We start from the raw sequence: 24,350 nt of genomic DNA, 5'->3' as shown, positions 1-24,350 counted from the left end.
TTCAAACTGAAAATAAAATACATGAAAACATAACGTCAATGCTGGAAAACGTTGTTGCGAGTCCAAATTTCTTCGATTAGATCGGCTTGGAGGCGAGTGTGTTGTTCCTCTTGGCGCATCGCAGCTGAACGGGCCATGACATTGTGGATGTTGGGAGGAAGGCCCTGCACGGGCGGCTCGGTGACAACGTAGTTGACAAAAATTTCGAATTTAAAATATAAAAATTTCGAATTTAAAATATAAATAAAAAAAAAAATTGGTTGCGGCCCGGCCCGTCACCGTGCAACGCTGGGCCGGGACGCGGGACTTGCCGCCCGTCTCCGTGCAACCCCGTCCCGGGCCGGGACTCGGGACGCTCCCCAGGCCGGTCACGCGTCACCGGGACGGGCCTGAGCCGTGCCGCCCTTCCGTGTAATGCATGGGACGGGCCGGGACTCGCAATTTGCGGCCCGGCCCCAAGGGTTACAGATGCTCTAAGAGTCGTGCTTTTTCATTTTGATCCATCCACAAATAGAAGTCCTAGTTCATGTGACTATAAATGGCAATAAGCTTTACATTTCATTCACCTTTTTTCACCCACTTTTTTCAACATTTCTTAAATCTGTGCCGAAAGAAAATGTGACTCTTATTTGTGAACGAAAGGAGTACGAACGGAAATTAAAAAGTAGTGCTATCTAAGAGATTTAAAATCCTACTTCCACCGTCAAATAATTGATTTCCTTTTTTACTATCCCACTATAAGTAAATAATTTTTACTTTTAACAAAAAATATTAATTTATTTATTCTCCCTTATTTTATTTTATCTTTTATCTTTTTATTTTATTCTATTTTACATTATTTTCTTTTATTTAACTTAATAAATACTTATCTCATTTGCTTTATGAAAAAAAGACACAGTATTTTCTTTTTTGAATTATTTCACTAATAATACATTTCTTAAAATAGAACATTATTTACATTTTTTTCTTTCTTATACTTATTCTTTTTTCACATAATTCACAATAATTCACAAAACAATAGTAGTACACAAAATTTTACTCCCTCCGTTTCACTTAAGATATCCATATTTCCTTTTTAATTTATCTCACTCAAGATGTTCGATTTCTATATTTACAAATAAATCTCTATCTCATCTCTCCTTATTAAAATGTTCAACTATTTTTTTTTTCTCTACTTTATTCACCTAATAACTTTTTCTAAAATTCTATGAACATTTTGAGAGCGACCAAATGAAGTTATGAAAAATATTTATTTTCTTAAATTATGTGTCAATCAAAAATTATCACATCTCTCCTTATTAAAATATTCAACTATTTTTTTTCTACTTTATTCATCTAATAACTTTTTCTAAAATTCTATGAACATTTTGAGAGTGACCAAATGAAGTTATGAAAAATATTTATTTTCTTAAATTCCGTGTCAAACAAAAATAATCCCTTCGAATCATAAGACAGTACTACTCGGGATACTATATAAGAATCCGTAGTGCGCCACCTTTTCTTCACCAATCAATGCTCCAAAAAATCCAAACTCAACAAAAAAAATGAAATTAACAATATCCTAAGCGGTGGCGGTCCTCGCCGGCGCGATGCTGATCCAAACCTCGGACGCGCGCGGGCGGCGAAAGGACGAGCAGCTGATCGAGACGACATGCACCAACACCCCGGACTACGACCTCTGCATCAAGGTCATCCGCGCCGACCCCAAACTGCGTCTCCGCCCAGCTGCAGGACCTCGCCCTCATCACCGTGGCCGAGATCAAGCGCAAGACGGAGGCCATCATCGTCGAGATCGAGAAGCTCCAGAAATCCGGGGACGAGGTCATGCAGCCGGCGCTCACCAAGTGCCGGAGCTACTACAACGCGGTCATGGTCGGCAACATTCCCGTGGCCGAGCAGACCACGTGGGGGAACCCCAAGTTCGCCGAGAACGCCATGGCGGATACCAAGAACGTGGCCGTCATGTGCGAGACGGCGTTCGGGAAGATTCCCACGCCCTCGCCGTTTACGGCGGAGAACAAGTATATCGCTGACGTGGCCAGGGGTATTACTAGGAATTTGCTTTGATGTATTCATATTATGTTTGCCTTTTTAGTGATGTATGTGTATGTGCAAAATTGGGGTGGGGATTAGGAATTCCTCTCCTAAGCTATAAACTTAAATGAATAAATAAGTGAATTTTTATGTGTTTGTTGATCGATTTAATTAGATGTATTGGTATAAGATTTTTTATTGTTTCTCCTGAATTTGTATTTGTTTTCTATCTTTTGGGGATTGTAGAATCAAGTGATGGCGTTTTATGTATGGACCCAAAATATTGGTCACGTGCGGCCGTTTTTCTCTATGGATATATATGATTCATTTAGAGAAATTTAGTAACTTACTACTACTATGTTACAAGGAGAACTAATTAGTACTCCTACTTTAAAATTTGTGTTTTTTATATTTTTTTTTCTTATGTATTGTAAAGTGAACTAAACTAGTGATCCATATATATATCATAGGTGACGAATTAAAATTGTTTTTGGCCCATGTCTACAAGCCCAACTAACATTTCTATATCTGGAGTATATTATGCATTTCGGAAAACACAACCACTAATGATTTCATCATCATGCCTAGTAATTGCCTACATTTAAAACTGTGTGGTTATTTCAGGCAAAGCACATTCTTAAATTTATGTACTTTAACGTTTTATCTCTATAGACTCTTGTAAAATGTATATTTAATTTAATAGGTTCTTATATATTTACGTATAACAAAACCTAATTTGTATATATTAATAAATTTGTTATATATTCATTACATAAATTATAGTAGCTATTATTTGGCAAAACTCCTCTTTTTTTTACTAGAAATCAGTAGCTGCAAATTGGGGGCCCAAGTTTCGTGTTTTGAGTGGTTTTGGGCCGCTTAAGTAGGTCTCAATTTGTAATTCATTATAGGAGCAGTTGTAGCATTTATAATCACGTGCAATTTTTATTTTTTTGTAGAGACACGTTTAAATTTGTGTTCAAATTTGCAACACCAACATCATCATCTTCAAAATTAAATTTAGCTCTCAACCCATGCGCCTTTAATTATATGCTTAAGCTAAGTAGTCAGACATCATAAATAAAGCAAGTCAACACTGCTGAAATCTTATTAGTAGTAACAAATTACAGTAATTAAAGTATAAGACATACATAAATGTACATAGCTTATTTCCTGGATCTAAGCACATGGAATTCCTTAATGCCAGAAGCAGTTATCCCAGAAATCAGACAAAATCCCTCAACACACAACCCTGGCCTTCCCTTGATGTTAGCCAGGTAATATTACCTAGCTACACGTAAAGCAGCGCGCACACTGCATTATGTACCCTGATGTGCTCGCGCACACCTAGCATCGTATAATCTCAATGTTGGACTGGACGCGATCAATGCCCTAAATCAATTACAAAAACTTATCATTAAGAGCATAACAAGTAAACATCGAACTACAAAAGATTAACTACTAATATGCAAGACGCGATTAACTTTGATCGTACGTGCAGTGTCACGATGTTTACCAGAAACTGTCGTATCAATGGATGGCTCTTCCACCTTCGGCCTTATTATCTGAGCCACGAACCAGTAGACTGCAAAAGCAATAGTGAAAACGATTAAGGTGTTGTTTCTACGCGAGTAATACTTAGATAAGGGAACGGAGCAAGAACATACTTTGGGGATCCAACTTCATAAGACATATGCACACTACCGCTAGACAAATTTTGTGTTTCCTTAAGGGCAAGAACGTTGCCCTCTGTCGCTCCATCCGACATCGGTGAAATAGGGTCGCCTACGGCTGAGCTGTTCCTCGTAAAATTCCCCCAAGGATGGCACCCTAATCAAACACCATGTTCAAACTTCAAAACTGTGTTTAATCAAAGGCTGTATCTTTTCATTTCAATGTGATTATCAAGAAACAAGGATAATGTTATAAACATACCAAAAATGAATGATAAAACATCACAAGACCTTAAAAACTAATGAACAAAGAATATTACCCTGGAAAATGATGACAATGCAGAACAGAAGTGTGAAGAGCATAGCTATAAAGTTGCCAGCAGAGGAAGCCGATGAAGACATCCCTTTTGCTGCTTTCGCCTTCTTCAACGCCTTGATCCTTTCGATCCTAGCACGTTTCATCATAAGAAGCTCGGAGATCTCCTTGATCAGCTTCTGATCAGCAGCATCCAACGACAAACCTCTGGGAGGCCGAGGAGGCTTCTTGGCACTCATCTTCGAGCGCCTCTCCTTCCTCGTTTTCCCCTCCGAAATGGGAGAAACACCACCACCATCCCTGGCACTTCTCAAAGGGCTTAATGAGCTTTCACCATTGGCTAATGCATCTACATTCATAGGAATACCACACACCTCTGAATTGGGAGAAACCCCACCTTCTTGATTCATACTTTCTATACAGTTCTCAATATTAATCACAATTTCCCTTTCTTTCATAGATACAGTCACTTTCTACTCTTTCCTCCCAATTTTTACAACTGACTGGCAGTGAATTCCTAACCCAAAAATCTCAAAATGGCTCTGGATTTCCAACACAAAATGCTACTATTAAATCAGTGTGTCAGAAGCAATTCTCTTCACTTAAGCCCATAAATTTTCCCCTAAAATACAGAAATCAAGCAAATGAGAAAAGGTATATTAGCAAAGAAAGAATCATAAAAATTGAGGAGGCCAGCTACAGAACACACAACAAAGTAATGTTTTTAATTTTTTTGTTGAAAAAGAATCCATTAACAAGCAGCATAAACCAAATGCCTTATGATGATGGGGTGCTAATATAAAAGTGAAAAAGGGGAAGTAGCTTTTGGATAAACCAAGAAAACCCAGATCCAAAGAAGCATAACCATGAAAATGTCGTCGAAAAAATTGATCGGAAAACGAAATATAGTTGTCAAGATCCAATTTTTATGCCCTCTCTGTGTAACTAGTGCTGACCATGAGAGGAAATTTATAACCAAGATTCAAATTTTATTTGCTGCAAAGTTGTTTGAGATACTAATGACCACAACTGGCATCATTAATATAGTTGCTGCTAAATGCATATGCGGATCTTACTTGTAATACTCCATCCTGCCTCATAAATTGAGACTTGCGACACAAATTTTAATCCTATAAATATAACAGAAATATATAAAAATACTAGTAGTATGAATGATGCTATGGTAAAAAAATCTGAAAATAAAAATGAATTAATTTTGTTGAAATAAATCATAATAAAAAAAGAGGTTATTTAGAAAATATTTCTCCCTTCACCTACCAAATATCCAAAATTAGTTTTATTGGTGGTCGGCAAGGTTAAATGTGAAATTAGTAAAGTATGAGATAGAAAAATAAAATGTGAAAAGTTGGAAAAAAATGGGTAAGATATTAATAACAACTTTCAATTTTTAATACTCCATGAGACTAATTTTGATGGGCAAATAGAAATAAAATTATAAAACTATTTTTTATGGAAGAAATATATAGATACTCAATTTATTTATTTTTTGTTTTGACACCATTAAACTCTAAATGGCCACTCATGCTATGGTTGATTGAGAAACTTCCCCAAAAATTTAGGGAAGCACCAATGTGGGTCAATTAGTTGGGCAAACATGAGTAATGGAGGAAGCAAATTGCTTAAAAGGGAAGAAGCACTGTAGTGTGTGTGTATGGTGGCTCCCCAACCCAATCAATTTCAAAAAAAAAATTCTCTATATGGCTCCCCAACCCAACTTATGTGCCGGTGCGATGCACGCCCGCCCAGCGCGTGTACTCATGGTGACGGATCGTCGCGTGTGCCCTACATATATAATTGTTTTATTTTTTATTTTCTTATTTATTTTATCATTTTTGTTTTCTATTTTAATTTTGACCATTTTCCTTGTCTTAAAAGAGTAAACTAGGTCTATTAGGCCTCTTTTTTCTTCTTCTCTTTTTTCACTTTTTGTTGATCATCTCTCTTAATTTATTATTTCTCTCCCATCTTCTATTTTCCTCATTTATATCTCTCCCAATTATTTAATTTTTATTTCCTTTTTTCATTTTTCTTACTCTATTTTATTTAGAGTGAGCCACATTAATAGTCCCCGATCTTGTCGAAAAATGCATCAATGGTCCCTTAAAAAAATTTATATCGTTTTTAATACGGTAAGACTAAAGTAACCCTAGGCACCACTAGTGTGAATATTTAAAGTTGTGGGGCATTTTGGACCTTTCTACTCCCCTTTTAAATTTTTTTCATTTTTTCTTCCATCGCCATTTTCTTTTATAAACTCAATTATACTTTCATTTAAATAATATTTGATGCTTTATGATTTTAAAAATTTAAATAAGAAACCAAATGTTTTAATTATGCTTTATTTATTTTAAAAATGAATATTATTTATTATACAACTTAATTTGTATGTTTGCGAAGAAAAAAATTATATTTAATAGTAACATTTTTTAATATAAATATTAAAGTGAATTATAGAAAATTCTTTGTGGGATTTATTTTTACTTAAAAATTTTACTTAAATTTTTTAAATTTGATAAGAAAAAATATAATAGTGAATTATAGTAACTTTTATTTTAAAAATGTTACTTAAATATTTAAAAAAATTTAAATTTGAGAAGAAAAATATAATAGTGAATTATAGTAATTTTTTATTTTAAAAATGCTACTTAAATATTTAAATGTTACTGTACTTAAGTGAAACATAAATATATTAATTAAGTTAATTAAAATATTAGTATAGTGAAAAATATTTTAAAATATAATAATTAAAATTTATGTGAATTATATCTAACGTAAAAATTAAAGCGAACTCTTGCAAGTAACATTTTTTACTAAAAATATTAAAGTGAACTATAGTAATTTTTTCATTATAAAGCTAAATCTACACGTTATTCAAGTAATTATTTAAAAAAATTTTAGTGAATTAATTCAAAATAAAATATATTTTTTTGTTGTAAAAGGTGCTTTTATGTATGTCCAAAATAATTGCATGAATGAAGAGGTACCAAAAATGTAATTTTCATATACCGAAAATGCCCTCCATGACATTTAGGAGATTTTTTTAATGCAGATGAGTATAAAAGATTGATAGGTACCAATATGTAATTTTTAGGGACCAAATAGGTTATAAATTTTTTTTAGGAATTATTGATGCATTTTTCAACAAGATCAGAGACTATTAGTGTAGTTGACTATTTTATTTAATTTCATAAGACAAGATGATATCCTAATAATCACTTATTTCCCAACCACATTATCAAACAGGCCTTAATATATGGGGTACATAGAAAATGATTTGAAATTTTGAAATAGTGTGTGCGTGTGTGTGAGAGAGAGGGAGTAAATGCAAGAGACAAATGAAGATAAGCGCACGAGGGTTTGGGGGCAGAGCAGAGGTAACCAACAAGGAAAGTGCAGATTTTTTTCTGATAATATGGCAAATTATTTTATTCACAGAAATAATTGCAAGATTCGTATCTTTCACTTGGAATTGGAGTTTTTGAATTTGGAAGCGACACAACACTGCATTAGCTGGTGGAACTCAAAACAAGGCTTTCTTGCCTCTTGTTTTTAGTTTTTAGTTTCTAAAATAATATCTCCACCGACAACTTCTGTTTTTCTACTCTTTGTGATTCAGTGATTAAATAATGGTTTTGGAAATTTTTTAGCTTCAGGAATTGAAGAAAGGAATATGCCAACAAAAAAAAAGAAAAGAGAAGATTGCATTATGCTCTTCTAGTTTATTTCATTCATTAATTAATCTAATAAAAGTCATAATCTTTTTTAAGATTTACTTATTGAATGGGGTAATTGGTAAACATGTCGATTTCACATCTAGTCAACTGCAATATCTTTTAAATTATAAAGAAATTATTTTTAAAAAAGTTATACCACGAATATTAATGCTTTGTAGGTAGGAAGCCAAATGGGCCATTACTATAAATGAGATATATATAACTAAGGCCCCATTCTATATTGACTTCTCCCAAATCATTTTTCCATTTGTCATTTTTCAGTCTTCTAATTCAATTAGTATGTTTTTTTAGGATAATTCAATTAGTATGTTTCAAGATTTTTAATCTTTGAGAATAGTTTTTCTTGAAGCACACCCTCCAAAATTTGTTCTTCAATTTATTAATATAGCCGGAATTTTTAACTGGTGGGAAATAACAAACCCATGATGATAAAGTTCGTGATATTATTTGTCAATTTCAAAATTTATGAAAAAAAATCTAATTTTTTGAAAGTTTCTTGATATTAAGTGTCAATATCCCCTTTTTTTAATCCAAAATTTAAATTTTTCGTCCGGCTGACACACTTAGATTTTACATGGTTTTAGAGGGTGGTTTGGTATGAATTTGATCATATTTCGTCTATTATTAGGCGTGTTTATATCTACTTCTCTATTATGTTGGTATGTTGACCATTTTGTTAAGAATGTGTAGAAAAAAGGTGCAAAATAGGTGGATGTGCAGCAGTCTTGGTTTGAGACAATTTTACTGGAGATTTTGAAGTCCAATCAACCCTCAATGCACATCATTCTCTTCGTCTTCGAAAGAGCTTCGCGTGGGTATCTTAAACGCCTCAATCGTAGCCCCGTAGAAGAAGTTATGGCCGTTTTACGAACATTGCGCTGTCCAGAAAATCACCCGGCCGGGTGGAATTATTACCCTGTAAATTCACCCGGCCGGGGGTCGCAAATTGAGCAGAAACTGGTCGAAAATCATCACCCGGCCGGGTGAATTTTACCCTTTATAATTCCACCCGGCCGGGTACGTTATTTTGGCGTATTTTTATGCCAAAAATGCGATTTTTGATGGGGATTAAGAGGAGAAGAAGCCTAGGGTTCATTCTATTCCACACCTACCGCCCCTACACACACAAATACCCTCAAGAACACTTTGGAGAGAGAGATTTGAAGATTGAAGAGTCCACATCGAAAGATTGAAGCTTCACTCCATAGATCGATCTTACAGGAGTATTTAGTATCTTTATTTTATGTTTTTGATGGATTACTTTGTGTTGAACATGGCTTCCTTTATGAACATGAGTAGCTAAACTTTTCTTGTAGAATTCTTGGTGATGATGCACTAATTTCATAGTTTTTATCCGATTGATTTTGTTCTTGCCTTGCTCTTGTAGTTATTTGATTGTTCTTGAGTTTATTCCTTTCAATTGCTTGATCACCACTTGATTGTGTAGGATTAATTAGATTAATCGGGAGATGAAATAATTAATCCGGAAATAAGAATAATTCACACCTTAATACAATATAACTCGGGAGAGTTGAGGTTTTGAGTGAGGTCATTGACCTAATCGAGCTTTTGGGAGTTAGGAGTTTAGGATTAGAAGGGGACTTCGATCCTAGCACCTAATCTACAGGTTTTTCACCTCGGGAGGGGGTTTAATCTATAATTGTGGTCGGCTTAGTAACTCTAGAGACACCAAAAGGTAAGGCAAATCGATTGGATAAGAGCTTAGAATTGTGCATCGGATCCTTGAGTTCTGCAATTTTCTCCATATTATCTTTTCTCACCGTGTCTCTGTGTTCTTAGTTATTATTTGCTTATTATATGCTTTTATTAGTTGTTAGAACAAACCAAACGCTTCTTGATTGTCTAGATAGTAGTTAATCTTTGTTCGTGGTAGTTAAGTTGATACGAAATTGTCTCTGTGGGATACGATACTCTTGCTTACTAATTGCTACACTAGCCCCGTACACTTGCGGGTATCACTTGTGTAAAAATAAGTTGAGTCACCGACACCCTCACATCGACACGATGATTGAACGCTTGATACTTGATCAAGCGTTCAAGCAATCTTAAGTTGACTTGTGCTATATACCATGTGGCGAGCCTCATAGCTCAAGCGCGAGCAATCAGACTTAAAATTGTGTGGATCTCACATAATACAAATTATAAAGATGAGCATCTCATTTAAATTAGGATTGAGACATAAACTACGAATACCATGAGCCACAAGAATGAGATAAAACGCCGCCGTTTGCAGTTAGATTTCAGTGCCAATCAATGTCTTCTGATGAATTAGCTGACAAATGAGTTGTGATTTTAAACAGAAACCAAATTTATTCTTAAACAGAAAGGAAAGAAAGCACGAAAAACGATCCTTTCTTAGCAGCGGCTTCTCTCCGGCCTCCGGCAGCCTAGAGCTCCACAATGGCTGCACCGCTCGATGGCTTCGATGCAAAAATGTAGAGGCCGAGATCGTTCTTCTTGATCACCCCTTTGTCGATTCTTGACTGGAAATATTGTTCCTGCAACACACAACTCGACATTGATATTCGACATTTCAACGTTTCCACGACGATTGAATGGCGTCCGAGAAACTAACCTTCAAGTTGAGGATAAACTGTGGGACGATACTCTCCTTCACCAGAGCAACGGCACAGCCTCCCCATCCAGCTCCGGTCAGCCTGGCCCCGAGGGCACCATTGTCGCGGCTAATCTTTACGAGCTCTTCCAATTCAGGGCAGCTGTTTTACACATGGTTAAGTAAGCGACTGAAACGATGACCATTCTTGACTGCATAAACGAAGGCGGAGGCATACCTGCACTCGTACAACACGCTGCAGCTGTAGTGGCTGTCGTTCATGAGGTCTCCGAGCTTCTTCAGCACGTCTTCCTCACTGCAAGAGCAACTCAACAGTTTTAATAAACTGAGGCCTTACGAAAACTGTACATATATATGACACAACAAGCTATCGCGCAAGTCACCTTAAGTTTGATGACACAGTGTCTTTGAAAGCAAAGACGCGTTTCGCCTCTGAGTACACGTGAACAGCTCGCTGAAAATTGTTTCAAGAATACATTCATTACAAAGTCATAAAAATAGCATTCCTGTTTCGTATGAGCATATGGTGACAGAAAGTGAATATTTTGCGTTGAATGATTGACAACAAAACAATGTGATTGTAAAATGAAGAATCGGAAAAAAGGCAAAATCACCTGGTGTAACTTGAAGTGTTTGGCAGCTTTCAGCACATCCAAGGAAGAGGGAGAAGCGGCAAAAAGAACTTCCAGCTTTTCATTGATGATTTCCTCAATATCTTCGGCGTTGTATGGTTCTTCCTTCAAATATTCCTGCAGATGTGGCCAGCCGTTAAATTTGGTGCGTAACGAAGAGTTTGTGACACAAACATACAGAGTAGCGGTCGAAAAGAGTATGTATGGGGTACCTTGACAGCGAGAACTGGATCAGACGATCCACGGGTACCAGCAAAAGATACACACAGTCCTTCAACATCAGAAAGTGTATTAGCCTTGGAAACTGCCTCTTCAGCTTTCATGCCGAGCTTTATGCCTAGCACTATCTGCAACGGCCCAAACAAAGAGACTGTGAGGCTCGAGTAAACATAATGCAATTCTATGAGAACAAAAGTGTGAAAAAAACTCACAGAAGCCAAACGGCATTCAACAACTCTGTTGTTGTATTTAGTTGCGGCAGTGACTGCTTTCTGAGATTCAGCTAGTGAATGTGCAATGACAAAAGTCCCACCTGCAGGGAGCTGCACCTCAGTAGCTCGAATAGGGTTGAAATCAATGAGTGCTGCGAATCCAGATTGAGCCATCACAGATATTGCCTGTCAAAGGAAGAAAATAAGTATCTTGTAGGTCACGGGGTTCACAGGTGATGGTCGGACTTATAATGAAGTGTTGAAATGCTTTTTCCATTTCAAGTGTAGGATAAAAAAACGATGGTCAGATGAAGATGGTCGAATTACGCAAGCACTCAATTAGGATCACACAGGATTAATAATTTAGCTGAGATACGTGGTAGATTACCTGGTCCATTCCACCAGATTGTGTTCCAATGTGCCTTTCGCATTCACATGTAAGTTGAGCAAGTTCTTTCTGGAAAGGGAGATTTGGAGAACGAAAAAGGAGTTACAAATAATAGAAAGAAGAGACAATAATTTCCTTCGTGGAATAAGCAAAATCTGTGTCCAAGAGTGGCTTGAAATGGTGACTGTGAGGGCTAGGCAGCTAATGCTATACAATTCATAAATATGGTATTTATATGCATGCACCTTAGGCAAACTTGCTCCTAACACTGCCATAATGCCAATAGTAGACGAGCAAACAAAAGCAGCAGAGCTCGATAAACCAGACCCTACATGAAAGTAAAACACAACTCAGTGTTTTAGCAACAGGGTTAGTGAGTACCCTCACTTATCCAGCAAGATGCAAGTACTAATTGACTTGATAAATATACCTGTTGGAACAATTCCATCAACTACAACCTCAAGACCAACTGGTTCACCGACATCTATGCCCTTCGCTTTGGCATACTCATAGAAACCTTTGTACCTAAATGAAAAAGAAAATAAGATATCAAAACTACCAATGTTAAACAAAACATGATAGAATTACCAAAATCAGCTCAGAGAAAAAGTGAAGAGATATAAAAGGCACTATACCCACAAATAAAATAGTGACCCCATCTGTGATTCTTCAAATCAATTTCCTGAAACGCAGAAAAAATCTCTCCATTACAAGCTGAATAGATCATGAGAGTGAAAACCGAATGCATCAGGCCAACTCGTAAGGTATCGTTCAGTTAACTTTGAAGTAGACAAACAAGCATAATTTGTAATGGTGTAACCAAAATCACATTTTTTTCCAGCAAGAACACCAAAAATCATCAATCAATCACTCATCTCAAAAAATTAAATTGTCTGCAATTACTCCCACTTACAAATCATTGATAATGCAAATGAACCACAATAAAGCTTTTAATCAACCATAATTCAAGCAACAACAGCTTTGCATTCAACTAACTCAGGCAAGCTAACTTTAACCATTCCTTTTCTTTTCCTCCAAAATTTCAACTTAAAATGAAAAGAATCAACAACTGCTTCAAGAATAATCTTTTCATCAACACACACACACACAAGGTGATATTAACACATAGTCAGGATCAGTAGGAGAGCAACAGAAGCTTTGCATCCAACTAACTTAAACAAGCTAACTTTAACCATTCCTTTTCTTTTCCTCCAAAAGTTTAACTAAAAAAAAGAATCAACAACTGGTTCAAGAATAACCTTTTCCTCCAACACACACACACACACAAAGTGATACTAACACATAATCAGGATCAGTAGGAGAGCACATGAAAGATGCTTTCCACTATTCACAGTCAAACACACACACACACACATTCTCCCTCTCACTGTTAGTGTTAAAGATCACTGCAAGAAAACACCATTACCTGATCAGGATCAGCAGGGTAAGTGCAGAGAGAATACTTGTCACTGTTGACATTAGCGATCTTGAGCACCTTCTCACCCTCCACTTTCCGAATTGCCACAATCGTGTCTTGCCTGATCGCCATAGGCAACACAGAGTAACCTTCATAGTCTATGTGCTCCCCAATCAAATTCACCCTCCCTGCACACACAAAATCAAAACATTAACCAACAGTTATCACCCCCAAATCAAACTACCAAAATCAAGCGCCTTTCAAGTATCCAACTAGAAATTTCGATCTAACATTCAATCGAATTCACCCAACAAATAAAGCCAAAAAAAAAAAAAAATTCAAAATCAAACAAGATAACAACTTTCAAAGTCCGATCAAAGCAGTAGAGCAAACAGTACCAGGAGATCGGGCGTAGATATCAGGGGCGTGGCCGAAAACCTCGACGAACTTGGATTTTAAAGTGTTGAATCGGAGCTCCGCTTCTTCAAGCTGCGACCCGGTTCCGTAAACGGACTCGAGAGACTTGTAAACGGGCACCGGCAGATCATCGTGTCTCGCCATTGCTAAAAAATTAAACTTTTTGGTTTCTCCGCTGTGTTTGTTTAGACTAACTTTACGCTTTCTGCTGCTGCGAAGACGCAGCACTTATACTACTGGCTATATATGATTGATGAAGTTAGGACAGTGATGAATTTCACTGAATTTTCAATTTTGGAATTTTGTGGGGACTGGTTTTGAATAAAGTCGATGTACGACAAATAAAAATTCTATCTTTTTAATAATTTAATATTCAGATTAATATTGTTGTGTGTAGATTTTTTACTATGATTTAGCTATCTTAGGTTGCAGATTACGATAAGAATTCTTTTTAATTTGAGAAAATAAACCTGATCCATTTGATAATTAATTTAACTATTCATTTTATAATTATGAAAATTAAGATTTACAAATCATTTTAGAATTTGCAGCTTCATTTTTGCCTAAATAACAGTTCAATTTATTTCCGAAGTCTTTTGAGGTATTTGGCTGAGGAAATTGAGTTAAATTTGATTTTCATACCTCTAGATGTTAACTGATTTTATCTCCGTTCAAAATAATATAGACATTACTGAAGATATAAAATATAACTATAGGAAAAAAAGGTATTCTAGCATACATGGTCCATACATTATTTCAAGAAATCATATCCCTAACTTTCATAATTGGATTTATGGAAAAAGAAATATTCTTGATAAAGTTGAAGAGATGCTGACACAATGATGATGATTTATTGATTATGTACATATCTGAAAAATTAAATTGATTACCAATATAACATGTATGGATAATTATCGTTAGTTGGCTGGATTAGACTCTCTACTGATTTCATTGTGTGGTCAACTATTCATCAATTTATATTGTTATTATATATGTAAAATATTTAATCCAATTAATATATGTGATGTGGATGTGACATAATTCCAAACCTAGTTCTTCTTTTACTTAATAAATAGTAATGAATATATTTATTGGAAAAAAATGGTGAGCAAGTTAGGAAAAAGTAGAAAATCTGGCTTGTCCATTTCCAATAATAAAAAAAAGGAGATACCATTCACCGAATCTTATAATGTTTCTCATTTATGGTAGAACAACCATTTAGTATAGTATCATTTTCATACACGGCAGTGTAGATAGTGGAGCTTCTTTGAGGTGTCTATATAGGCTTTGTTTTCTTGTGCCAGAAAATTGTTCTTTTTAATGGGCAGATAGGTAGGCTAGAACCACAAATATATATGTATTTAGAATAATAATTGGATAAAGAAAAGTTTGAAATTTATATTTTGAGGGCAAATATTACCGTGATCTCGATCTTGAACGTGGATGATTGGATACAATAAGATAAAGAAAGTAACAATATATGCTACTTGAAATAAAGAATTCAGGGAAGAAAATGAGTTTTAGTTTTCTTGATTGCAATAAGGAAAGGTAGTACTTCGTCTGTTCCTTAAAACATAAAAACTTAATTATATGCATTTTAATAATAAGAAATTTGTAAAAAGTATACAGTAAGAAAGAATAAAATAATTGAAGTAAATATTAGTTAATAGTGAGATCAACAACATCTTCATAATAAAGTGATAAAAAAATCATGTAAATAAAAATAGAGTGATTTTAGAGAAGGGAGTAAGATTTTGTCTAGCAATTTATAAGGGAAAAATATAATTATACCTCACAGAATCACACAACTGATTATAAACCATCAAACCACACGATCATTGCGCTCTCTCTTCAAATTGCCAACACGCAAAGCAATTTCTCCCTTATACTCCGTACTTAATTTTATGTGACAGAAAATATAAAAAGAAAAATGTTAAAATATGGGAAAGTCGAGTTACATCAAATCACGTGCCCTGCTACCCTCACTTTCACCAACCGAGTACCATTTTACTTTTCTTTCAATTATTTGTAAATTTATTCCAAGCACAAAATATAATAATAATTCTTTATGGAGTACTACTATATTTATGTTCTCAACAGTCACAACTCACGAGGGAATTTACTGTATTCTATTCGATTCACATTTGTCTGTGCAGAATATAAAAACGCTGCTCCCTCCGTCCCTTTACTTTTCTAAGTTGAGACATAATTTTTAGCACGAGAATTAAGAAATTGTATTAAAAAGTAAGAAAGATAAATAAAGTAGAAAAATTAAAGAGAGAGTAAATTAGATAATAGAATAAAGTAAGAGTGATTAGATATTTTTATTTTTTTTAAAGGAGGAAATGACTTAACTTAGTTGAGATATCTAAAAAATGAATACTACTCAACTTAGTTAGACCGGATAAAGTCGTTTGTAAATTTTTTACTTTAAATCACAAGTCTGTGTCTCTTGTTTTCTAATCCCTCCATTATCAATAGCTTTACCTTTTGCAAGCAATATACCTAAAGCTAACCTTTCCCCAAAAATTTAAAGTATATTCCTTTTACTCGTCAGCACCACCAAAACATACACGAAAAACAGTTAATAGATTTGAAATTAAAAAATAAATGCATATGCTTGAAAACAAAACATTAGATCTAACTAACCTATAAAACGGCATAACAAATCAAAATTTAAGATTTAGTTGCTGATTATTAAAATCCAATTAGTTGGATTATGCTTTAGTTAAATAGATTGAACAAATTAAATTAGAGCATGGCCTCAACAAATAATTAATAGATGGATTTAGGCCTTCTTTTCCACAACTAATACACGTGACATGACATATATTACTAGAACTAGTAGTAGTCCAATACGAAACCAATTAGGATCTAGAAAATTAATATTAGTAACATACATAATAACATAGCAATTGATTTTTTAATTTCTTCAATTAATTAAAAACAAATCACGGCAGGATTTGATTAACAGCGCGGCAATTCCGGCGGATCTCTCCGGCAGCCGCACTCTGCAACCCTCCCATCTCGATCATCGACTTTGCAAAGTCTCGGTAGAAAACACGAGCGTCTAGTGCGTAAGACTGCACGAGCGCTCGTGCCTCGTCCACTCCAGCAACTAGTGCCTGGTCAGAGGGTAGCAGGCCCTCGCTTGACAAAATATTGGTGAAGTACCTATTGTCAAAAGTCATGGGCGTCGCGTGGTCGAGGTCCGCCAGCGTCGTGTTCACGGCGCACAGCTGCTGCAGCGACTGCAGGAATTCGACGTTTATGTCCGGGCCGCCACCGTTGAGACGGGCGCTAAACGTGGAGCATCGGGCCTTCCCCATTGTGTGCGCACCTGTTTTAGTATATGATCAAAATAACGTCATTTAGTCTATAAATTCCACACCAGTTGTATCGGTAGAAAATTACCGGAGAGTGCGAGGAGATCTTGGAGAGAGAGGCCGAGTGCTTGGAATTTGGACATCAACGTTGGTAGATCGGAATTGGGAGAGGGAATGTTGTTGTTGGCGGATGCTTTGCTGGCGGTCAAACTGTCCTTCCTTCCCATTTCCACTTCCCATGCGGGCCCACCTGACTGCATGCAGCATAGACTAGATATAAGAACTCATCTAAAAAAAAATTACTCTCCTGAAAATAAATGAAACATTTTGACTCAACACGAGTTTTAAGAATTTTTTTACCTTATAAAGGAAATGAGTAAAAAATAGTAATTGAAATTTATATACTACATTATTTAGCAGAACGTGAGTGTAATGAATTTTGGGACACTGGAGTTCGTAACATACCAGGACAACGGCGTCTCTTGCAGCAATTGCGAGAATGTCGGCGCAGGAAACTGTCTGAGGGCAAAAATATTCGATTTCGGCCTTGATGGCGTCGATCACATCGAATCCCCTCAGAGAGTTTGCGTTCGGAGCTGCGGACTTCTCTCCGACCATGCTGGCCGTGTCGTCCAACAACACCGATGCATCGCATCCCTACAAAACCACGCACTAATTGGTACTCAAAGAGAGAGAGATAGAAAGAAAGAAAGAGCGATAAGGAAAACATGCATTAACGAAGCAGTCGTGGAAATGGAGACGAAGGAGGGAGGCGGCCATCCGAGGGTCATCGGAGACGGCCTTTTCGACCCAGGAAAACACGATTGCTTCGGCCTCGGGGCAGCTGCTGAGGTAGAAATCGAAGGTTAGTGAAATGGTGGCGCCGTTCACGCAGGCTTCTGCTTCGTTAGGATTTGTTGAGTTTGGGAGAGTGCTACCGAATGCTGCTGAAAACATCATCAAACACACAAATGCTGTGATATAGTAATTGTAATCCATTTTCTTCTTTTTTTTGTAGGTTATGAAATGGGAAGCTAACCTAGTTTCATATATATATATATGTGTGTGTGTGTTGGAAGGGAAGAAGACAGATTCAAGATTGGAAAAGGTCGTGAGGTTCTGGAAGAGGATGAGATGAGCACTCTGTAACTGAAAACCTACTACCATCTGCCTCTTGCATTATTACATGCTCTACTTTGTTAGTAGTATTTTCTTCTCCATACTTGAATTTTTCAAATACGTTCGGGTTCAAATAACAACGCAGTTGATAAATCGTTTCTCCTTGAACAGAATGGCGGGAGTTCAAGGCATTGAAGGGTGTTTGTGTGTGTAGATAAATAAATCTGACGGAAAACCATGAAGTTTGGTCTAATTCTGATCTATCCTGCAACTTTAAAAAAGAACCAATTGTATTACTATATAACTTTGATATTTTGTCAATTGTCCCATAATCTATGATTTGGGGGATATTATGTATGCTTTAGGCAAACGAAAATTATTGTGCGAATAAATCATTCAACTATTTAAACGACGCCATTTAATACATTATTTCAATTATGTCTTTAATTTTTACATATGTACGTATTAACTTGATAAATTCAGAAACATAGCATGATGAAATTTTTCGTTATGGGACAATTGAGAAAAGTATCAAAGTTATGATATGATTGGTCATTTTTGAAAGTTGCGGGATAGACCAAAATTTGACCAAACTTTATGGTTTTTTTTGCCATTTGCCACAATTATATTTGATGCGACAATCAAAATTCATACTTGGATGCTAAATAACGTTGTCTATTCATAAAAAAATTGACTTTGTTGAAATATATCCATCAATACATGATACATCGCACATAAGCGATTGTGTTTTTTTCACTGTAAGATAATTTGAACTAATCCAAATTTTGTGATTTTTCTGACAAGTTATGGGACCGCCGATGATCAAACATAGCAGTATTTTCAAGCAATTTCCCCAGACTAAAATACATATGGTGCATATTTTGTCTAAATAAAAGGAGTTGGAGTTTCTTGATCAATATTGGGCCTGTTTTATAATAATAGATGTTATAAGCCGAGCCCATAAAATTGATATTCTCCGTCTATAAAATCACCCACTTAATTAATTTACAACTTAAGAGCACGTTTTAAGTTCAAAATCAAGAAACGGCAGTTATTGTCACATCACTTCGAAAAGTTTGTTAATTTTGCAAGCAACATTAGAGGGATCTAACTTTTGACTGCTGTTTATCATTTGATTATACACATCTTTTGACGTACGTAAGCAATTCTTAGTATGCAGAATTAAATTTGAAATATTTTGTAGAATTAAAGTAAAGAAAATGATGCATATGCCACTGATAGAACAGTAGAGGAAAATATTGATTTCCAGCTATGTTGAATATAATTCGTCCGTTGTTGGCAGAGAATATTTTTTCATCTCTCTTTACAGATAGAAAAAAAATATATTATTCATTCCGATTCCTTTCTCATGGTTGTCACCACAAAATTTTCCATTACTGCATTTCATGCAGTGGAATTATGCATAGCTTCTCCATTTACTTTTCCATAAAACTTTACTTCTAGTAAAATTCATAATTAGAAACCCTAATTCAGTGACACAATATGTAATTAACATATGCATTTTTTTACTATAAAACTATCTTTACATGGTGCACGATATATACCACATGGTGATTTCTTTTATTTGTCATATTGAATAAAAGACGGGAAAAGGTGAAAATAAATAAGCTAAAACTATAGTAGATTGGTCCACACTGTACCAAATTTAGGTAATTGCCTAGACATCTACTATATGTAAGGACTATGCATGAATATAAGTTGAAAAATGCAATATTTTAGGTTGGCGACTGTACATTATATAGAGTGATGGTGCACAACAATCATTCTACATGCACCAATAATATTAGATTAACTTAATTAATTTGTGTGCCTAACTTCTTGGAAATAGTGAATTCTTTCATTGACAATTTCACTATGTTCTCCTCCTTGTCACATACTTTTCATAATTACTGCATTTTAATTTTCAAGCGGAGACCATATAGCTAATTAATTAAAATAGCTAGATATGGATCCATATATGTCCCGAAATGACCTTAAAAATGAGAAATATTTAGTCAATTCATTTATCATAGATAAGGCCTTATTATTAAAATTCCTATATAAAATAGTAGTGTAGATGCCTATGTATTTATCTTGAAAAGTAAGAGCAATTGACTATACTATTCAACTTAACTAATCCTGATATTTCTCATCAATTCATTCACAAAATCTATAGTAAGTACTATTTTAATTACATGTGTGTAATGAAAGTGTTTATATTAACGAGTGGACTATGGAATCGAGATAATATTAAAAAATTATAACCTTTTGATAACTCTTTTTAGATACTTGTAGCTATTATTTAAGGGTGTGTTCATAGAAAAATCTCAATCTAAAATATTTGTTATAAAATTCAAATTCTTGATTCTTACCTGCATACTATTTCCAGAACTGTGTTAATGTTATGTGCATTTAATCAAAGGACAATACAACTTGCACAAAATCTGCCACCATATATGCTCTCAATATGGGTAAATTCTACATGCTGCCATTCCAATTGAAATAATAATTCATGTGAATCAAACATATACTGAAATAGCACATTCCTCAACCAAAAAGATATAGTAATTCCTATCATCTGTGTTATGAATAAAGTTCCGGAACGATATGAAATCGCGTCGAACGTCGCGGGAGCTTTGCCCGTCGATCAATCCGGCGTCGAATTCGAGGGTTCGTGCTTGGTGCACGAGGAGAATAACGATAAATTGCGTAAAAAGGTATTTTTATTTCTTGAAGAAAAGAATGAAATAGACGCCCTATTTATAACTAATTTCTTGAACTAATTACGGTAATGAAAAGATTCTAACTAATCCAAAAAGGATTCTAACTAATCAAAAAAGATTCTAACTAATTTAAGGATCCTAACTAATGAAGGACTCCTACTTAACGAGGGACAAATTCACCATACCGCGCGGGTCTCCTCGTTATCCTCCGCTCCGATCGGTCTCGACGCGACGGTGCCGCTTGTCGATGCTCCGTCGCTACGTTTGTGTCGACGTCTAGTTCTGCCTCGTGTGACACCTCGCGCTCCTTTAATCTCGCCGACGGGGGACCCGTAACAACTCCCCCCTCCTTAGAATGCTCCTTGTCCTCAAGGAGAGTAGGGAACTTCCGTTGCACCAACTCGGCAGGCTCCCACGTCGGGCTATCTCCCGAATCATCTGACCATTCTAGCTGAACCTCGTCGACAGCCGTCCCCTCACGCCAAACCGTCCTCCTATCCGTAACCCGTACCGGTCGCGCAACCGGCATACCTTTCGCGAATACTGGTGGTAGCTCCGAGTAGACCCCACTGTCACTCTCCAAAAATGGCTTTAATAACCCAACATGGAACACATTATGGACACGGCTCCCTTCGGGCAGTTTCAAGCGGTAGGCCACCTGGCCAATCCGTTCCAGTACCTCGAAAGGACCATAGAAGCGTCGAGATAACTTTGATGATAATGGCTTCGCCACCGAATGTTGTCTGTATTGTTGTAGTTTGAGTAACACCTTATCCCCCACGCCAAACTCCACGTCGCGACGATGCAGATTGGCCGCCTTGCGCATTCGCTGCTGCCCCCGTTCCAAATTCTGCCGAAGCAACGCAAGCGTCTCGCGGCGCTGCTGGAGTTGCGCCACCACATCCGGCGGTGTCGTCGCCGACGGTTGCGCCATGATCAATGGTGGGGGCTCGCGCCCGTACAGAGCCTCGAAGGGCGACCTTCCCAGTACCTCGTGATGGAAGCAGTTCAAGGCGAGCTCAGCCCATGGCAAAAAATTCGCCCATTTAGTTGGTCTATCCGCGGTGAACGCCCTGAGATACTGCTCCAGTCCTCTATTCCTAACCTCAGTCTGTCCGTCCGTTTGCGGGTGATACGCCGTGGAAAAATGAAGCTTAGTGCCGCTCAGACGCAGCATGTCCTTCCAAACATCATTTAGGAAAACAGGGTCCCGATCTGACACCAAGGTCTTAGGAAACCCATGGTGTTTGACCACCGTTTCGATGAACAAGTTTGCAATTTTCAATGCATTGTAGCGAACTGGTAGCAAGGCGAAGTGAGCGTACTTCGAAAGACGATCTACCACCACCATGATGCCCGTGAAACCTCGAGATGGTGGAAGCCCCGTAATGAAGTCCATTGACACATCCTCCCAAACTTGTAAAGGAATCGGGAGTGGCTGTAATAGACCTGCGGGTTTTTGAGTAGAGTATTTTGTAGTCTGGCAATCGTAACAGGAACCGACAAACTTTTTAACATCCTTACGCATCCCTTTCCAATAGAACGAGGATGCCAAGCGCCTAAACGTCCTGTCCACACCCGGATGACCAGCTGCTGGGGACGAGTGATGTTCGTGCATTAGTGCTGCTTTGGCCTCAGAATCACGGCTCACATAAACGCGACGGTTATAGTACAGTAATCCGTCTACTAAGGAAATTGCTCGGTCCGCCTTTCCGTGCTGTAGAGCCGCCTGTAACTCAATCAAGTCCGACGTGCTTTGCGTTTCTTGTCGAAGAAGTGCCCAAATATCCGGAATCGGATGCGCAATTGCCAGCAGAGCTTGCCCCATTTCTTCTGTCGAGGTTGCAGGTTCGCTGTTTACCCCTGTTGCCACTGTCGATCCCTCGTCCACTGGGGTCGTGGTATCATCATTAGAAACGTCGACCTCCCGCCTAGACAATGCATCCGCCACTTTATTGGAAGCCCCGGTTTTATACTCAATGCGGAATTTGTAACCCATCAATTTCCGGGCGTAAAACTGTTGATCCGGAGTCTGAATTATCTGCTGCAGCAGCTCTTTTAGGCTCTTCTGATCGCTGCGAATGACAAATTCCCGGCCCAACAAATATTGTCGCCATTTCTGTACTGCTTCGACGATGGCATATAATTCCTTATGATAGGTTGACGAGACCCGTCGCCTCGGTCCCAACTTTTTACTGAAGAATGCCAACGGATGTCCGTCTTGGAGCAAAACGGCCCCGATTCCAAAATCAGATGCGTCAGTTTCTAAGTAAAAAGTCCGCTCGAAATTCGGAAGGCGGAGGACAGGGGCAGACGTCATTGCCTGTTTCAGTGCCGCGAAACTGTCGGCCGCTGCTGGAGTCCACACAAAATTATCCTTCTTTAATAGTTCTGTCAACGGTCCAGCGATGGATGCATAATGCTCCACGAAACGACGGTAGTACCCTGTCAGGCCGAGGAACCCCCGCAGTTGCTTTACTGTCGTTGGCGCCGGCCATGCCACCATTGCTTCGATCTTGGACGGGTCGGCTTTCAAAGTACCCTCCGTAAGAAGATGGCCTAAGTACTCCACCGTGGTGCATGCAAAAGTGCACTTTGACATCTTCACAAAAAATTGGTGAGTCTTGAGGATAGCCAGAACCTCATGAATGTGACGGGCATGTGCCAGCAGCGAGGGGCTATAAATAAGTATATCGTCAAAAAACACTATCACTGATTTACGCAAGAGAGGTCTGAAAACTTCATTCATCGCCGCCTGAAATGTCGAGGGTGCGTTAGTCAAACCGAATGGCATCACTAAAAACTCAAAATGTCCGTCATGAGTACGAAACGCGGTTTTGAAAATATCCTCATCACTCATGCGAATCTGGTGGTAGCCTGACCGTAAGTCTAACTTTGTAAAAAATCTTGCTGTCCCTAATTCATCGAATAACTCGTCCGTCGTTGGGATGGGAAAATGATCGGGGACGGTCGCGGCATTCAGTGCTCTATAATCGATGCAAAACCTAAAGGACCCATCCTTTTTTCTGATTAACAGCACCGGTGAAGAGAACGGGCTTTGGCTCGGGCGGATCAATCCGGACTCTAACATCTCCCTCACCTGCTTCTCTATTTCATTTTTCTGGAAATAGGGATAACGGTACGGCCTCACATTAACCGGTTTGGAGTTCGGTAATAGGTGGATTTTATGGTCGAAGCGCCGTCTGGGGGGCATGTCTGTCGGCAGACCAAAAACCTCGCCGTGCGCTTCTAGCACGCTCCGAACCTCGGCTGGCAGATCCCGTGGAAAAGACAGGTTGCTGTCGGCCTCGCTCGCCTGCTGATCCGCCGTTGGTGCTTGTATCAACTCATAGATCTCCGCTCCACCTTGCAGCGTTAGGAGAGTCGAGAGTGTCTTCAAGGAAACTTCTTCCGCTGAAGGCGGAACGAGCTTAAGGCACACCTTCTTCCCATTCCTGGTGAACTCTAATGTGCCATCGACATAGTCGCTTGTCACTCTGCGCATTTGTTTGAGCCAAATCCT

The 24,350-nt window shown here is 37.5% G+C and overlaps 3 protein-coding genes across 5 annotated transcripts; all 3 read right to left on the bottom strand.

Moving 5' to 3' along the window:
- Positions 1-3,115: 3,115 nt before the first annotated feature.
- On the bottom strand, positions 3,116-5,077 carry LOC121767619. 3 transcript variants are annotated; one of them, XM_042163940.1, is made up of 5 exons: positions 4,889-5,077; positions 4,028-4,645; positions 3,702-3,864; positions 3,551-3,619; positions 3,116-3,426 (listed from the first exon to the last, which is right to left on the bottom strand). In XM_042163940.1, the coding sequence occupies exons 2-4, from the start codon at positions 4,479-4,481 to the stop codon at positions 3,565-3,567; spliced, it is 672 nt and encodes a 223-aa protein (XP_042019874.1). In that variant the 5' UTR covers positions 4,482-4,645; positions 4,889-5,077; the 3' UTR covers positions 3,116-3,426; positions 3,551-3,564. The 3 variants fall into 3 exon arrangements, with proteins under 3 accessions (XP_042019874.1, XP_042019875.1, XP_042019873.1); XM_042163941.1 differs by having other exon boundaries at positions 4,028-4,323; positions 4,398-5,075; XM_042163939.1 differs by having other exon boundaries at positions 4,028-5,077.
- Positions 5,078-10,007: 4,930 nt separating this feature from the next.
- Positions 10,008-13,895, bottom strand: LOC121767278 (galactokinase-like). Its single transcript, XM_042163518.1, has 13 exons — positions 13,641-13,895; positions 13,252-13,430; positions 12,461-12,507; positions 12,256-12,350; positions 12,071-12,153; positions 11,826-11,894; positions 11,438-11,623; positions 11,219-11,353; positions 10,989-11,123; positions 10,758-10,828; positions 10,592-10,669; positions 10,375-10,516; positions 10,008-10,297 (listed from the first exon to the last, which is right to left on the bottom strand). Exons 1-13 carry the CDS (start codon positions 13,801-13,803, stop codon positions 10,187-10,189), a joined length of 1,494 nt encoding a protein of 497 aa, XP_042019452.1. The 5' UTR covers positions 13,804-13,895; the 3' UTR covers positions 10,008-10,186.
- Positions 13,896-16,423: 2,528 nt separating this feature from the next.
- On the bottom strand, positions 16,424-17,993 carry LOC121767705 (peroxidase 40-like). Its single transcript, XM_042164031.1, has 4 exons — positions 17,718-17,993; positions 17,451-17,642; positions 17,074-17,239; positions 16,424-16,999 (listed from the first exon to the last, which is right to left on the bottom strand). The coding sequence occupies exons 1-4, from the start codon at positions 17,982-17,984 to the stop codon at positions 16,611-16,613; spliced, it is 1,014 nt and encodes a 337-aa protein (XP_042019965.1). The 5' UTR covers positions 17,985-17,993; the 3' UTR covers positions 16,424-16,610.
- Between the last annotated feature and the right edge of the window lie 6,357 nt (positions 17,994-24,350).

This window comes from Salvia splendens, chromosome 15, assembly GCF_004379255.2.
Source record: "Salvia splendens isolate huo1 chromosome 15, SspV2, whole genome shotgun sequence".
Classification (NCBI taxonomy): Eukaryota; Viridiplantae; Streptophyta; class Magnoliopsida; order Lamiales; family Lamiaceae; genus Salvia; species Salvia splendens.
This window is presented reverse-complemented; position numbering and strand designations above follow the sequence as displayed.

What these genes read in the sequence shown, in the direction of transcription:
- LOC121767619 (XM_042163939.1), bottom strand. Translation starts at nt 4,481, where the DNA reads ATGAAAGAAAGGGAAATTGTGATTAATATTGAGAACTGTATAGAAAGT. An exon ending in CATTGTCATCATTTTCCAGG is followed by an intron (nt 3,865 to 4,027) that starts GTAATATTCTTT and finishes GTGTTTGATTAG; the next exon opens with GGTGCCATCCTTGGGGGAAT. An exon ending in TATGAAGTTGGATCCCCAAA is followed by an intron (nt 3,620 to 3,701) that starts GTATGTTCTTGC and finishes TTGCTTTTGCAG; the next exon opens with TCTACTGGTTCGTGGCTCAG.
- LOC121767278 (XM_042163518.1), bottom strand. Translation starts at nt 13,803, where the DNA reads ATGGCGAGACACGATGATCTGCCGGTGCCCGTTTACAAGTCTCTCGAG. An exon ending in AATCTGGTGGAATGGACCAG is followed by an intron (nt 11,624 to 11,825) that starts GTAATCTACCAC and finishes TTCCTTTGACAG; the next exon opens with GCAATATCTGTGATGGCTCA. An exon ending in AGTTTATCCTCAACTTGAAG is followed by an intron (nt 10,298 to 10,374) that starts GTTAGTTTCTCG and finishes TGTGTGTTGCAG; the next exon opens with GAACAATATTTCCAGTCAAG.
- LOC121767705 (XM_042164031.1), bottom strand. Translation starts at nt 17,984, where the DNA reads ATGGATTACAATTACTATATCACAGCATTTGTGTGTTTGATGATGTTT. An exon ending in CAAGAGACGCCGTTGTCCTG is followed by an intron (nt 17,240 to 17,450) that starts GTATGTTACGAA and finishes TGCTGCATGCAG; the next exon opens with TCAGGTGGGCCCGCATGGGA. An exon ending in AGATCTCCTCGCACTCTCCG is followed by an intron (nt 17,000 to 17,073) that starts GTAATTTTCTAC and finishes ATACTAAAACAG; the next exon opens with GTGCGCACACAATGGGGAAG.